Source organism: Protopterus annectens, chromosome 6.part0, assembly GCF_019279795.1.
Source record: "Protopterus annectens isolate FY-2018-M chromosome 6.part0, PAN1.0, whole genome shotgun sequence".
Taxonomy (NCBI): Eukaryota; Metazoa; Chordata; order Ceratodontiformes; family Protopteridae; genus Protopterus; species Protopterus annectens.
Window position 1 is genome coordinate 783,721,882 of NC_056737.1, and position 13,871 is coordinate 783,735,752.

General features: G+C 41.0%; 1 protein-coding gene across 4 annotated transcripts in view; it reads right to left on the reverse strand.

Moving 5' to 3' along the window:
* Positions 1-13,871, reverse strand: part of DAAM1 (dishevelled associated activator of morphogenesis 1) — a 3,124,549-nt gene that overhangs the window by 788,217 nt on the left and 2,322,461 nt on the right. For all 4 annotated transcript variants that reach the window (XM_044074460.1, XM_044074457.1, XM_044074458.1 and 1 more), the window contains one exon: positions 1,890-1,948. In XM_044074460.1, coding sequence (XP_043930395.1) covers positions 1,890-1,948 — 59 coding nt within the window. The remainder of the gene's footprint in view (positions 1-1,889; positions 1,949-13,871) is intronic.

A 13,871-nucleotide genomic window follows, 5' to 3' on the forward strand; every position in this document is an offset into this window, starting at 1 on the left:
TGTGGAGGGAGTTGGGTAGGTTATTATTTTGGAATGTTTTAGTTAGGTTAGCTATGGATTCAATAAAGAAGGTGTTGAAATGGGAGCTTAGTTCACTGTCAGTTAAACTAGGATCAGGGCACGGGTTATTTCTCCATCCAGGATGGAGAAGGGAGTTGACAGAACTCCAGAATTGTTTAGGGTTCTTGTTGTTGTTGGACTGAAGTTTATTATAGTAATTTTTCTCGTCTTTGGTAATAAGTTTTTTTACTTGGTTGCGAAGTTGAGTATATTGGAGCAAGGCAGAGGACTGTTTACTTTTCTGGTAAAGCTTCCAGGATTTGTCTCTGTGATGCATAATTTGTTTAGTTTCTTTGGTGAGCCAGGGAGCAGTATTGGCTTTGATTCGTTTTTTTTGTAGAGGGGCGAGGGAGTTAAGAGTATTAAGGAAGATAGAGTTGAAATGCTCTACAGTGCTGTCAAGAGGGAGTGTGTTTAGGATGTGCCAGTTAATTTGTTTAAAGATGTTAGAAAAAATAGAGGGATTGAAATTGCTTAGGTTAAAATCCAAGGAAGTTATAGTACCACACTACCCAGCCCTTATCAGACCTATCATTGAGTGCAATGTCCCCTTTTCACATACACCTAACTAGGCACCTGATACAGCTGGAAAGCCCTCAAAGTTTCCTCACCAGGAGAATCTAGAGTATGAATACCCTTGTCCTTCACAGATCATTTTAAGGCCTCATCTCTGTATTCAGTCTCCATCAGGATACTGAGAGGCAATCTATGCCTGGCATATAAGCCATCCACAGATCCAGCTCCGATGGATCTGTTGCACATCCACAAAACAAACAGCACCAGAAACAGTAGATTCAAGGACCTCAACTTTGCCTGTGTCATACGTACAACATGCTGGAGAGACTGATATGTGTCTCAAAGGATCTCTGTGCCATGCAGTAAGTTCCGCATCTACATGAAACAGAATTTAATCCTGACCCTATTCAAATGAAACCTTGATCGTTGGATGGGAAATCACTAATTTACCCCCGGTCTGGACCCCTTGTCTCTGATGGACAAAGGTTGACAGTAATCCCCAACAAACATACCCTCCACATAACCCTTAGCTACCTCCTTATTAACATACCCCACCGTATAGAGGTTCAAGGAACTTGGGGACAAATCTGGGTTGGGTTGTATGGCTAGGCTTGTAAAGACCTCGGTGGTCATTTGCTTAGTATAAACCTATGAACCTACATTGGCTTGGTAGGAATTTACTCTGTTCAGTGACTGCATTTTCCTGATACAGGACTCTGTGAGCAGGCAAGCAATGAATCATTATAGTCCCAAGAAATTCAACAGTGAGCATGATGACCCTTCCCAAAGGGAGGACTAGATGGTCATAATAAATGAGTGAAACAAAAGTTAAGAACAAAGAAAGGACTAACGGAAGAGGCCTGCATAAAGTACAGGGAAAAAAATGAACAGAACATCACACCCACCTGGACAGTATTCCTCATCTTATTCAAAAAAAAAAAAAAAAAAAAAAAAAAAATAACCAAACATTAGTGACGTTTCTATATGCAGCAGGATAAATCTAATATGTTTCTGACAATAACTCACTCACATTTTAGAAAAGTGTATAGAACGATGTCTGTTGCGTTCCTAAAGAGGGAAATTCAGCAAAGTGCAGCAGATTTATATTTCATAATTACCACTAGACGGCGGCCTTAATGTGCGGTTTACTAATACAGAAAAAAAATGATTTGTGTTGCAGTCTTGAGATAATTACTACACTATTTTGGTGGCTCTTAATGAAAAAAAGTATCCTCAGCAATATAAAATTTCTGAAAATTTTCTACACATTATGGGCACTTTAACAAACTAAGCATAAATGGAATGAAAATTACCTTTCCTCATCTTCTCTGCTTGCTCCTTCCACTGTTTGACTTCATTTTCATTAACAAGCCTGCCCAGACAAAATATTATAATGAAAGAAAATGTGCACAACAGAATTTAACAATTACATTTTAATGTATTTAAAATATAATTTTAACATTTGGTTAATTGGTTAAACATCAAATGGCAAGATATGCATAGAATTTATTTTAGCAGGAAAATGAAAGCAGTACAAGCAATTCAAACACAGCATTGTGGTAAACTGGAATTTAGGAACAAGTTAAACATTAAAATTGGTACACAGGTTTAAGGGAAAATAGATATAAATTACCTACTGCAATGAATTGAGTCTATATAAAGAAAATAACTTAAGTTGGTGTGCCTGAGACTGGGACAGGAGTGGGACCAAAATTTGTAAACATATGTCACAACCTGATCTGTGTTTAGTCTTTGCTCCTTTGCTCTTGGATGTAAACATGTCACTAGAATAGATCAGGGAATGTGAATATGTGCTTACATGAAACAACTCATCTCAGCGTGCTGGGACCAAAACAAATAAAAAAAAATAATAATTGCACAATAAGGTAGAAGTTTTGATTTGTTATAATGCATAAAACATAGTTGTACTTGTTAAAAACAGAAAAAATTTTTTTTAAATTAAGTTGACTTTATTTGATTTTTTATATATATATGTATTTCAATGTTCAGTCTGATTTAAGGTAAATGTGTCACACACAAACAATATAATCTTGAGATGATGTATTGGTTAAAGAAGTATTTTTACATAAACAGGATACCCAAGTTTATTAAGTATGGTAAGATCTGTGACATCTTAAACAGTTTAGTCATCTCTACATATTAACACATTCTAAACATGAGAATATTGTTTATCATGATTTTATATTATATTTTATTATATTTTATTTTACCACTTTTATATTTGGTTTTTAATGGCTTTAACAAACCCTCAGTTCATATGTAGGTTCATAAATAATATTAACTTAATAAATAAGAGAAACTAAACACATATAAAAAAACTTATTGAAGTCTCTCACTAGATTTATACTGAGGAGAAGAAAGCACTTTGGCACTTTAAAAGTACATTTTTTCTTGAATTTTAATTGTTTCCTAATTGTTCCTTAATTGCATTATTGGTCAATCAGTTTGTGTATTTAACCAGCACTGCTGCACTTACATTTTTACCTTGAAAAAGCCTGGAATAGTCCAGGCGAAAGCGCTTGGTTAAACTGTTTTTTTTGCTGTTTGGTCGAATAAAAGTTCTTTTTGAAGATCCTTGGTTCAGCGTTCATTCAACTACAACTGATGGTTTACATCGTAGTATCTCTATTTGTGCACTCATTGCTGGAATTTGGTATTACCTTTGGGAATTAAAACCAGTTACTGTTGTACTTTCATCTTGAACTTCTCACAGCTCCTGGTCCGTGCTGGTGTGTTCTCTTTTTGTGACTTCTTTGAATTTCAGTTCGTTTTTTTGGTTCTTAGAAGTTTTGATACCTGAACTGGAGATTAAGAATACTAAATCTTGTTTTATTTGGCTCTGGAGGACCAGCAGCCAGTATGCTGAGTTATCACTGCACTTCTTCATATCTGAACCACTCATGTAAACACCTGAATGTGGCCTGCCTTATTCTGCAAAAAAACATCCCAACAGAGAGCTCTTGTGTGTTGAGCAAATTACTGATTATAAGGGACAGCTATGGATTCTCAAAAAGACAGATTGCAGCATCAAACACTAATAAACCAGTGTTGCAATACTAAGAAAAGCATAATCTGCAGTTCTGCTATGGAAGAGAGAGCAGGTAAGGAACAAAGACCGATCTCTGTGGGTGAGCAAAATAACAGGCTTAGCAACTAATATCCCAGAAAGGGTGCATTCTATTTATGTCTGAACACAGAGAAAATATAATATCCAGAGAACGATACAGACTCAATCTGCTCCTGCATAACCTGCTGAACCAAGCATGCACCTCCAATCTTCAAAAAATTTTTTATGTCAGTCAGTGTAATCACACAGCCTCATATCTTTCTGTAGCTACACAAAAGGTAATACAATTTATTTTTTTTAATTAACCTTTGTTAACCAGGTTAGTCCCACTAGGCTAGTGGGTTATTTACAAGGGGAAGTTTGCCCAAGGTATCACTGAACTTCCCCTAATCTTTTCTGACAGGTGCCATGGGATCATTTACATTCATCCGAGTTGTAACCAACTCAAAGCAAATGGGACCTTACTTTAATGTTACATCCAAAGGTTGACACACTCAGGTAAGTGCAACACCCCAATGTTGCACTGCAGTATCTACAATCCAACCACTAGGAGAAGGAACAGAATCCAAAGCCTTCTGGTCTTAATCACCAAAGGCAAGTGTGCGACCTGTTCAGCCATTGACAGCATTTAGTAGCACAGAAAGTGACAGCACAATGGAACAGAACAGAAACACTAAAATAAAAACCTTGGGCTTTGAAGTGTGGATAAAGAAATAATAAAATGAAAAGGAGAATGAGCTCAAAAGAAAAGTATAATGTTATGGCTGAAGTGGTGTGTAATTATTCTTGCTGGCAAAGGGCTATGATTCATAATGCTTTATTAGCACTTCCAATTGGATATACAGATCAGATATGGGAAAAGCGGTTAAAATAAATGCGGCAGTAACACAGTATCTGTTCTCAAAGCAACACATACATAAGCATACATGTCCCTTCCCCAGAAAATGCTTGTACAGAAAAATAAAGTAGGGTACATGACAGCAAGCAAAAGTGTTGGGGTACCAAGGTATACTTTCCATACTTCTGCAAGTAAGGGGTCATAAACATACCTTAAAAAAGCAAAACTATAGTGGCATACAGTCTGAAAACATAAATATGGCTGAAACAATATGATGATGATGTAGCAGACAAGATGTATGCAAAGGACTAACAATATCCAAAAGGAATGTATCAATAAAAAAGGGAAATGAACAGTAGCTAGCTAAACGGCAAGGGGCAAAGCATACAACTGCATCCCAGGCATGACTAACAAATGAAATAGTGGGAAGGCAACCACCATACAAGAGAGTTACAGTAACCCATAGGGATTATACAGGGGAAAATGACAGGACAAGCCTGACCACATACAAAACATGTTTGCACGCAAGCAAACCTACGGTCAAGTTGTTGGGTGGAACACACATGGACATGAGGTCAGATAACTACATCAAAAATAAATAGGGCAGAAAGATGATCTAAACAACAGTGTCACATGGATGGCATGCTTGGGATGTGTCAGAGAGAGCTAAGATGTGCTGCAGAAGGACAAGTAAGAAGTTTAATATAAAAATCAGAGCAGAAGTCCATGATTGCATGAGAACAGTGCACAGAGAATATTACAAGTGTTAACAGATAAAAAGGTAAAATGTGGGTGGGAGCACTCCCCTAATGGTATAAGCTAATGAAAATGCAAGAAGAAAGAACAAACTCATGCATAATCACTCATAACAGGAAAGGGTTAGATGAAAAGTGCATGATAAGCAAACTGGTGGACATAAAAAATGTCTGTGTAGTTAGCAGGAAATGTGAAATTAAATATGGAAGAGTTTTGAACAACGTGAAAGATATGCCTTCCAAAAGTGTCTTGGACTAAAAAGAAAACAATGCACAAACTTTTTAAAGATATCTCTTGCAGAACAACGGACTACTTTCAATCCAAGGGCGAAGTATCAACCTAAATTTCAGAAAAAGATGGATTACTAGATGAGTTTAATTGGTGTGTAAACAAAACTGGAGCTTATGGGGGGTAGGGGTTTGGACTTAGCACAACTACGGCTACCAATGAACCCACAACTTCATAAACCTAAAGGAAAAGAGTAAAGCAAACAGCACAGAGCTATGATGTCAAGCTTGCTCCCAATTAGAATAAAGAATAATTGATGCATCCATGTTTGTGAACAGGACAATAGTGGTAAAAATGATCACCACCACTAAACAGCATCAATATCATGAATACATTCAGTTCAAAGCTACATAAAAGCTGAAACACAGCGGTATAAAGCCATATGTGGCACAGGGACCTATGTGCATAGGGGAGAGGGAGTTCTTAAAATGAGGTGGCATTGGCAGAAAAGAAAATTCGTAGAATCCCTAGGTAGTAAGCAAAGCATGGAGCAAGGTACAAGAGTCCTCATCTTTAAAGTTATCTTCCATAATCCTCTTATTTCACTTTAAACTTCTGCACAACAGGACTAAGGGCCCCTTTTTCAGTTCTCTACTGCAAGTGCTACATCCCTCATTTTATATGGTTCATCTGTTGCGTTACTCAATATATTACAGCCTGCCTATATGCTTTTATTTAGTTTTATGGTTTAGTCATTTTGCTTTATACTCTTGGCTCTTTAAGGGGGTCTATATTAAATAAGTGAATGCTTAAAAAAAGCAAATGCTGATTTATCGACTCCATGTAAGCGAAAGCTTACAATCCTGTACACTTGGAACATTGATTTTTTCCCAGGGGAAAAAAAAATCACTGTTCCACAAAATAAATAAATAAAAACTTCAAAACATTACATAAAGTGGGGAGCTGTGCCCCCCCCCCCTTAAATACAGCAACTCCGAAATCGCACTACAGTGTGGAAATCGGCAACGTAACGGAGGCAGCCAAGCGATTTCTTTCCCAGGGAAAGAAATTGCTTATATGCCGTTTCGCTGTTTCATGCTTTCAAGTTCGATCACGGCCCATTCCAAGGATTGCATCTTCGATATATAATAGGAACTCCTTTAAGGTACCTACTATGTCCTTTCATTTTACTTATTTATTACACTGCTGTTGAAACTACAGCTTACCTTATGCATTTATTTTTTTTTTTAAGTTTAGCTCTGTATTATTTTACACTTTATTAGAACACAATAAAAGCTTAACATTTAATGCCAATCAATCATATAACATATTTCAACATGGACAGTTGTAAGTACTGCATTCAACATAATGTTGCCATCCCCAAATCAACAATAACTTCAATGAAGAAAGGAACAAGCTTCAGTGAAACTTAAATACTACCTACCCAACAGCACAGTTATCTATATAAACTCAAGGTTGCTGTTTATTCATAGCACCTCAGGAATCACCACTGGTCTATTAGGGCATAGTGGATCTGAAGTCACTGATGATTCTCAGCTCACTGCAACTGCATCCTCAGGAATGCGAATGGTACCAAGAGCAGCAACAGGTGCAGCAGAATTTGAACACAGGCTCTCAGCCACACTGTCACCAATCGGCAAACACCATGACTTTTTGAGTCTTCTCTCAAAATGCAGGAATGACTAACACTGCAGTGTGTCCCACTCCATGCCAACCAAAGCTAGTCTCTGAACAGAAGACATAAATGATTTTCCCTTATTTATGATGCCTGTGATGGATACGATTCATGGTATTTTGCACTGAAGGGCATTTCTAAGGAATCCATACAAGGTGTTAACAAGAACAAATTGTCCAGGGTAAAGGAACATATGTAGATTACTCTCTTTCATCTACCACTGCTAGTACAATGGTAAAGATTCTAGGCCATGAAGAAAGCCTGAATGACAATACTTCGCACTAGTAGTGATGCCCACCTCAGGTGTTCCAAAAAGCATACATCATGTCCAGCAACATTGTCAAGGTATCTTGCAGGGTGATTACTGAAAACAAAATTTAATTGATATAACTGAAAGTGCTTAGGTCCAGAACAGGACAAAACTCTTCTGACCCACAGGACCAGAAAGTGGAAAGAGAAAAATCCTGCATGCATTTCCAAAAAATGACCATCTCTAGAGTCCATCCAAGCAAGAGTCAGAGCATGTCCCAAAGAACTTCACTTCGATGAATGATGTGCCAAGCAAACCTCTTTCTGGAGAAGAACCAGTTGGCTCCAGAAAATGGTCAAGAGTGACCACATCTAGAATCTACTGCTCTTCTGTGATGAATCATCAGTATGTAATTAACTCTTAGAAATAACCCCCGTTAGAAGCCCCAAACCAGAGTCAACACTGCAGTAGTAAGACTAGTAGAGTCATCCTCTTGGATAAACTAGCTAGAAATCAGGGTGAAACTCAGCACATAGCTTCACCATATTCCTCTACTACATGGATGTTCAGTTTCTGGTGGAACAAAAATGATCAAAAAGACCTTCACAACTGAAGGCCAGTTCAGGTTAACAATCAAGTATTGAATGAGTTAGTCAAAGATCACCTCCACCAAAAAGAGGGTGTACAGTATGAAGTTTCTCCTTCAAGGAGGATAATGTCAGCTACTCTATCTTGTACAGGCACAAGTCTAAGCCTTCAGCCATAGGCAAAAGTATCTGTACATTCAGAAAACATGACAACCCACTTAAAAAGGCTTAGAGTCTTTACATGGCCCTCCTTGAAATGAGATGTGGGATGATCAGTTGAGGATCCCAAGCTTGAACAAGTCAGAAGAAAGTACAGTTCTGTACACTTACCATAAATGTAGATGTTCCGAGTGTATTCACCATTGCAATTCTGACATGTGGGATATCCTGCTGTGGAAGCCCTAGACTGGTCTGACTACCAGAGTAAAAATCTCCCTCCTCCTAAAGCTGGCAGATGTCCTACACAATATGTCAGTATGCTTAGGTATAAAGGGAGCCAGCTGATGAAATGACATTAGTTTTTTCTTGCCCCTAGAAGCTAAGAGCTCCCAGGATGAACCATAAGCAAGGATCAAAGGCAGAAAATGGGCCCTGCAGGGGAAAACACTCAGGGGGTCCTCTGGTTAGTGAAGAAGATAGAAGCAGTGTACTATTGTAGGCAAAGGTTGGAAGTAGGCATGGAAAGAAGACTGTAACAGTGAATAGACTCAAACATCTACATTTATGATAAGTGTACACAACTGCACTATATTATTTGTGTTTCACTGTTGCAGTCCTGACTTGTGGGATGATTCCCAAAGCTGAAATGAGAGTGGAAGGAAGAGTACGGGGAAGAGAGGATGCCCTGCAGGATAGCAGAGGCAAATCCTGCTCTAGACTTGCAAACGGCTGATAAGTGGTAGTGTTTGGTAAAGGTATGCAGAGATGACCAGATAGCAGCTTCCAAAATGTCTTAGAAGGGACTCATTTCAGGAAGGCAGTACAGGTAGCAGTGGCCCTAGCAAACTTTGTCCTGACAGCTTCAGGTGGATTTTTACTATGATGGCTGTAACAAGAGAAAATACTGTGACAAATCCACTTGGAAATAAGTTTGTTTGGAAACTGGTTTCCCTTCAGAGCCAATGGCAAATGACACAAAGACTGCTGGTCTGATTTGCTAAAAGATTTAGTTCTATCAAGATAGTAGTGGAGTTGTCTGTGAACAGCCAAGGAGTGAAGGATTCTCTCCCCCTGGTTCTGAGGATTGGTAAAGAAGGCAAACTTGATTCAAGGATGTGTCCGTGACCACCCTTGGCATAAAGGATGGATTAATCCTGAGTGATATTCTGTCTAAATGGAATATGAGAAATGGTTCCAATGCCATGAGACCCTTACAGGTCAGAGACCCTCCTAGCTGAGGTCACAGCCAATAAAAGGGCAGTCTTCCAAGTTAAGAATTTTAATTCAGCAGAAGCTGCCAGCTCAAAGGGGGTAGTGTACATTTTTTCAGAACAAAATTGAAGTCCCGTGGAGGTGTGGATTGTCTCCCGGGTGGTCTGATGTGAATCACTCCCCTACGGAATGGTTTTATCAGAGGGTGGGAAATGATAGGAGGAAGAATAGGGGTGTGGCTGAAATGGCACAGATAGGCCTCTGTCAACCAGGGTAGCCAGGTAATCTAAAATGGCAGAGATACTGGCAGAGTTAGGATTGAGGCCTTACTGCTGGCACCAAATGGAGAATCTTTTCCAGTTGGTTGAGTATGATTTCCTACTACTAGACCTTCTAGCCCTCTTGAGAATACCTTGAACTTGTTTGCTTAAAGTATGCTCAGAGGAGGATGCTGGGGGATTATCTAATCTGACAGTCAGAGTTTGTAGGTTGGGATAAACAAACTTCCCACTGTCCCGAGTCAGAAGGTCCATTCTCTGAGGTAACTGCCACAGATTTCTGTTGATTAAACTTAGCAGAGGCTACCAGTAATGCCTGGGCCAGTCTGGGGCTATCAGAATGACCCTTGCGCCTTCCTCACTGATTTTAAGGAGGACCCAAGGAAGAGGAGGCAGGGGGGGGACACAAAGGAAAAGGTGGCTCCAAAGGATGGAGAAAGCATCTGTCCTCCATGTTGTGGGAAGTCTGTTCCTGGAACAGAACCTAAGTTGAGCATTTTATTTGGTGGCAAAGAGGTCTATCTGTGGGGATCCCCATTTCTGGACTATGCTGAGAAATGTTTTCCAATGCAGATGCCACTCATGGGGATCCACCAAGTTCCTGCTGAGATGATCTGCTAGAGTAATTTGAGCACCTGGAAGGTATTGTGCCATGAGGTGCAACCCCAGTGAGAGGTGTCTCCCAGACTTGCATAGCAGGTCGCCAAAGAGAGAAAGAGGGAGTGCCGCCTTATTTTTTGACTAGCAGGACCCCTGGTTTCCACTTTTCTTAGAAAGCTACTAGGCCCATCTGAACTGCCATCAGTTCTTTCCAATTTATGTGTTTGTGTCTGAGCTGAATTTCTCATCTGCATTCGGATTGAAGTTGTTGCAAAGGAGCCCCCCCCCCCCCCAGGCTGTCTCTGAAGCATCTGTGGTTGAAGACTGGCCTTGAGGGATGAAGCTGAAGGGGAGATCCAGGTTCTGGGCTAATGCCAATGTCCACCATGCAAATTCTTCCTTGAGGCAAGGAATCAGGTGAATTTTTGTCTCCAGAGACTATGAGTGATGGCACCACAGATTCTTGAGGTACCAATGGAGCTTACTCGTGTAGCCTGGCCAGAGGGATCATGAGGATACAAGATGACATTAAGCCCAATGTTCTGAGGAATTCCTTGGTTGAGAGGCATTGTTACTGCATAATGTTTTGGAAGTACTGAGTCAGGAAGGAGACCTTTTCTAGAGGGAGGAAGGCCTTTTGAAGGGAGGAGTCCATAAGATCCCCAAGGAAAACTATCCTGGTGGATGGGTCTGTGTTGGACTTGTGAAGATTTATGGTGAAACCCAAGGAGGTGAGGAGGTACTGGGTGAAGGCCAGATCCTTGAGGAGCTTTGACTGACATGTGGCTTGAATACAGCAGTCATATAGACAGAGGTAAATTTGTTTTTTGATCGAGAGGGAAAGGAGCAGTGTTTACTGGGAAAATTCCTACTAAACTTAGGAGGCTGAACTTGGAGGAAGTCTGACAGTCTGCATAGATTTTCCTTTATCTTCCATCTTTTTGAGGACAGCCTTAAATTTTGGCCCAAAGATAAAGTCCTTATCCAGGGGTGCATCCAGAAGGCTGGATTTGACATGGTCTGGTAGGGTCTGTTCCCTAAGCAAAGCATGCCTTCTAATGACAGAACCAGATACTACAGTTTGGCTAGAGGCCTCCATACCATCATAGTTGCAGTGTAAAGTGTGTCTAGCCACCTGGATGCTGGAATGGTAAAGATCCAACAATTTCTTGGAAATTTTCATCCTCCAGGGAGGATATCTTTTGCCTTATGTGATCTAAGACAGTCTGCTGGCATTTTATCATATGAAACTGGCAGTTAAGGACCCTCACAGTTAGGGTAGCAGAAATGCAGACATTTTTTACCAAACCTTTTAAGGGCCCTGCTTTCTTTGTTAGCAGGTAAAGGGCTTTTTGAAGAGCTGGCTCTTGCTCCCTTAGGTCCTGGAGTGACAACCTCTGGATCAGCAGTGGGATTTTTCAAGATGTATTTTTGTGAGCCCGGCACCCTGTAAAACCTGTCTGGCTTTTGAGGGGCTGGAGGTAGAGAATCTGGACTCAGGGAAGAATCCACAGAAACATCCACTACCACCTCCAATACAGGAGGAATAGCCAAAGCATTGTGTTCTGGGAGGTCAAGGAACTCTATAACCCTCTTTTTAGGTTGTAGGCATTCCGGTGCCTCCCACTGGAAATGTCCCCTCATGGCATGGAGTGATTTCCCAAAAGTGATGTCTTCAGGAGGCAAAGCTGAAGCCAGATTCTCTTCAGAATCTGAATCACCGAAAGAAGTAATGAAGGGTCCCTCCTAAAAGACCGACTCCTCCTGTTCAGAATCTTCATCTGAATCAAGAGATTCAGAGAAAACTTCAGGGGCAGGATCCCTCTTCTTTTTCCCTGGGGAAGACTCATGGGGGTGCCTAGCTCTAAACTAAGGAGATAAGGTTCTCAGCTAACCTGACCAGGTCTTGCTTATATCCTTGTGCATGGCAGCTGGTAGGCTTAGGCATATGACCGGAGGTAAAACCCTTCTTAGAGGTAGCTCTGGCCTTGGACCTAGGTACACCCGCAATCCTGATGCCAGTCTCTTTGCAAGAACCACCGATGTAGGTTGATGCCTCAAAGGAACGTTGTCGCTGGTAAAAAATCACTCATCGGAAGCAGAGGTCTGCTGAGCAAGACAAGATCTGACCGATGAACTGAAAGCCAAGGCCTGTACAGAAGCTGAGGGATCTGAAGGAATCTTGGACTCTGTATGGGTCTTGACAGAGGCCTGCGCCACCACCTTAGTTGCAAAAGGGGGTTGTAAAAGTGCCTTGCCTTCTTCAGTGATAACGAGCCTTAGGGGACAGGCAGATGGTGAATGGATGACATCTGAAGCCTTAAGCTTGGGGCTTTTTTCCTCGTTTTTCCTATGCTTAGGGAGTGCAACTTCAGGACGACCTAGCAGATGCCATCGGACAATGTAAGGTAGGATGGCAGACTAAGATGCCTCACTAACATTTTGGCCCTATACCCGACAGTCCTAGAATTGAAACAGGTGCAAAAACAGCAACTAGGGACGCCATGATCAGAGCCTAGTCAGGTGACACACAACATATGGAAGTCTCGGTGTGAGATTTGCTTACCACAGCTGAGAAAATTGTTAACTTTATCTGACATGGGTCAAAGCAAGAAAAGAGAAAAAGAGTTCCCCAAAGGAGTACTTAGCTTTTAGCCGACCTCTCTGGGGCAGACTGACTGATACACTGAAACACTGCTTCGGGCTCTGACTGCAAGAAAAGACTGATGTCATGGCGTTAGCTGGCTCCCTTTATACCCAAGTGTACAGACGTCGGATAGAACATCCGCCAACCTTAGGAGGACAGAGATTATTACTGAGAGTCAAGCCAGCCAAGGGCTTCCACACCAGGAAATTCCACAAGTCAGGACTGCAACAGTGAAACACAAACATTAGATATTGCCACATGCATCGAAAGGTTTGAACTTCTTTTCAGGTGGCAAAGATTTGTGGTCTCTAGGAGCTATGCTGAACCAGAGAGATACTTAGATTAGCCCTAGCCACTCACATATAGATCTGCAAACAGCATGTGCAGTCTAAAGGGCCGAATGGGCAAAGTCAGGGTGACTTTGGGGGTTTTAGATGACAATTTAAACCCTTGGTTCCAAGAATGGTAAAGCAAGAGTCTTCAGGCCTCTTCTCTAGAAAATCCACTGGGCATTTCCTGAGTTAACAAACAGGAGCTCAGGACTGTTCCTCATGAGCTCTACAGTTCCCTTCTAAAGGAGGGATGTTCTGGAAGTTAACAGGAAAGGTTTGAACACATTATCCTTGTCCCTCTCTCAGCATCCTCAGAGTACTCTGAATAAACACAAGAACCTAAGTGTGAGTGGAACTCCAGTAGCCACTGTAGGACTCGTTAGTTAAGGATGAGTTCAGTAACAGCACTGAAGGAAAGAGAATGGGTTTAACACTGGACTTACCTTTTGGAGGGGCCAGGTTGTGACATGCTGTCATGTGTTTGTCTTTTGGCTGTGCTGTGACCTATGTCTGAGGCCAAGTAGAGGACCCTCATGCTGGTCCTCGTGTAGAACTTTCAATAGCTGCCATGGTCAAAATTATAGTTTCTGAGTATGGCACCTTTAAGGAAAAAGACTAAATCAC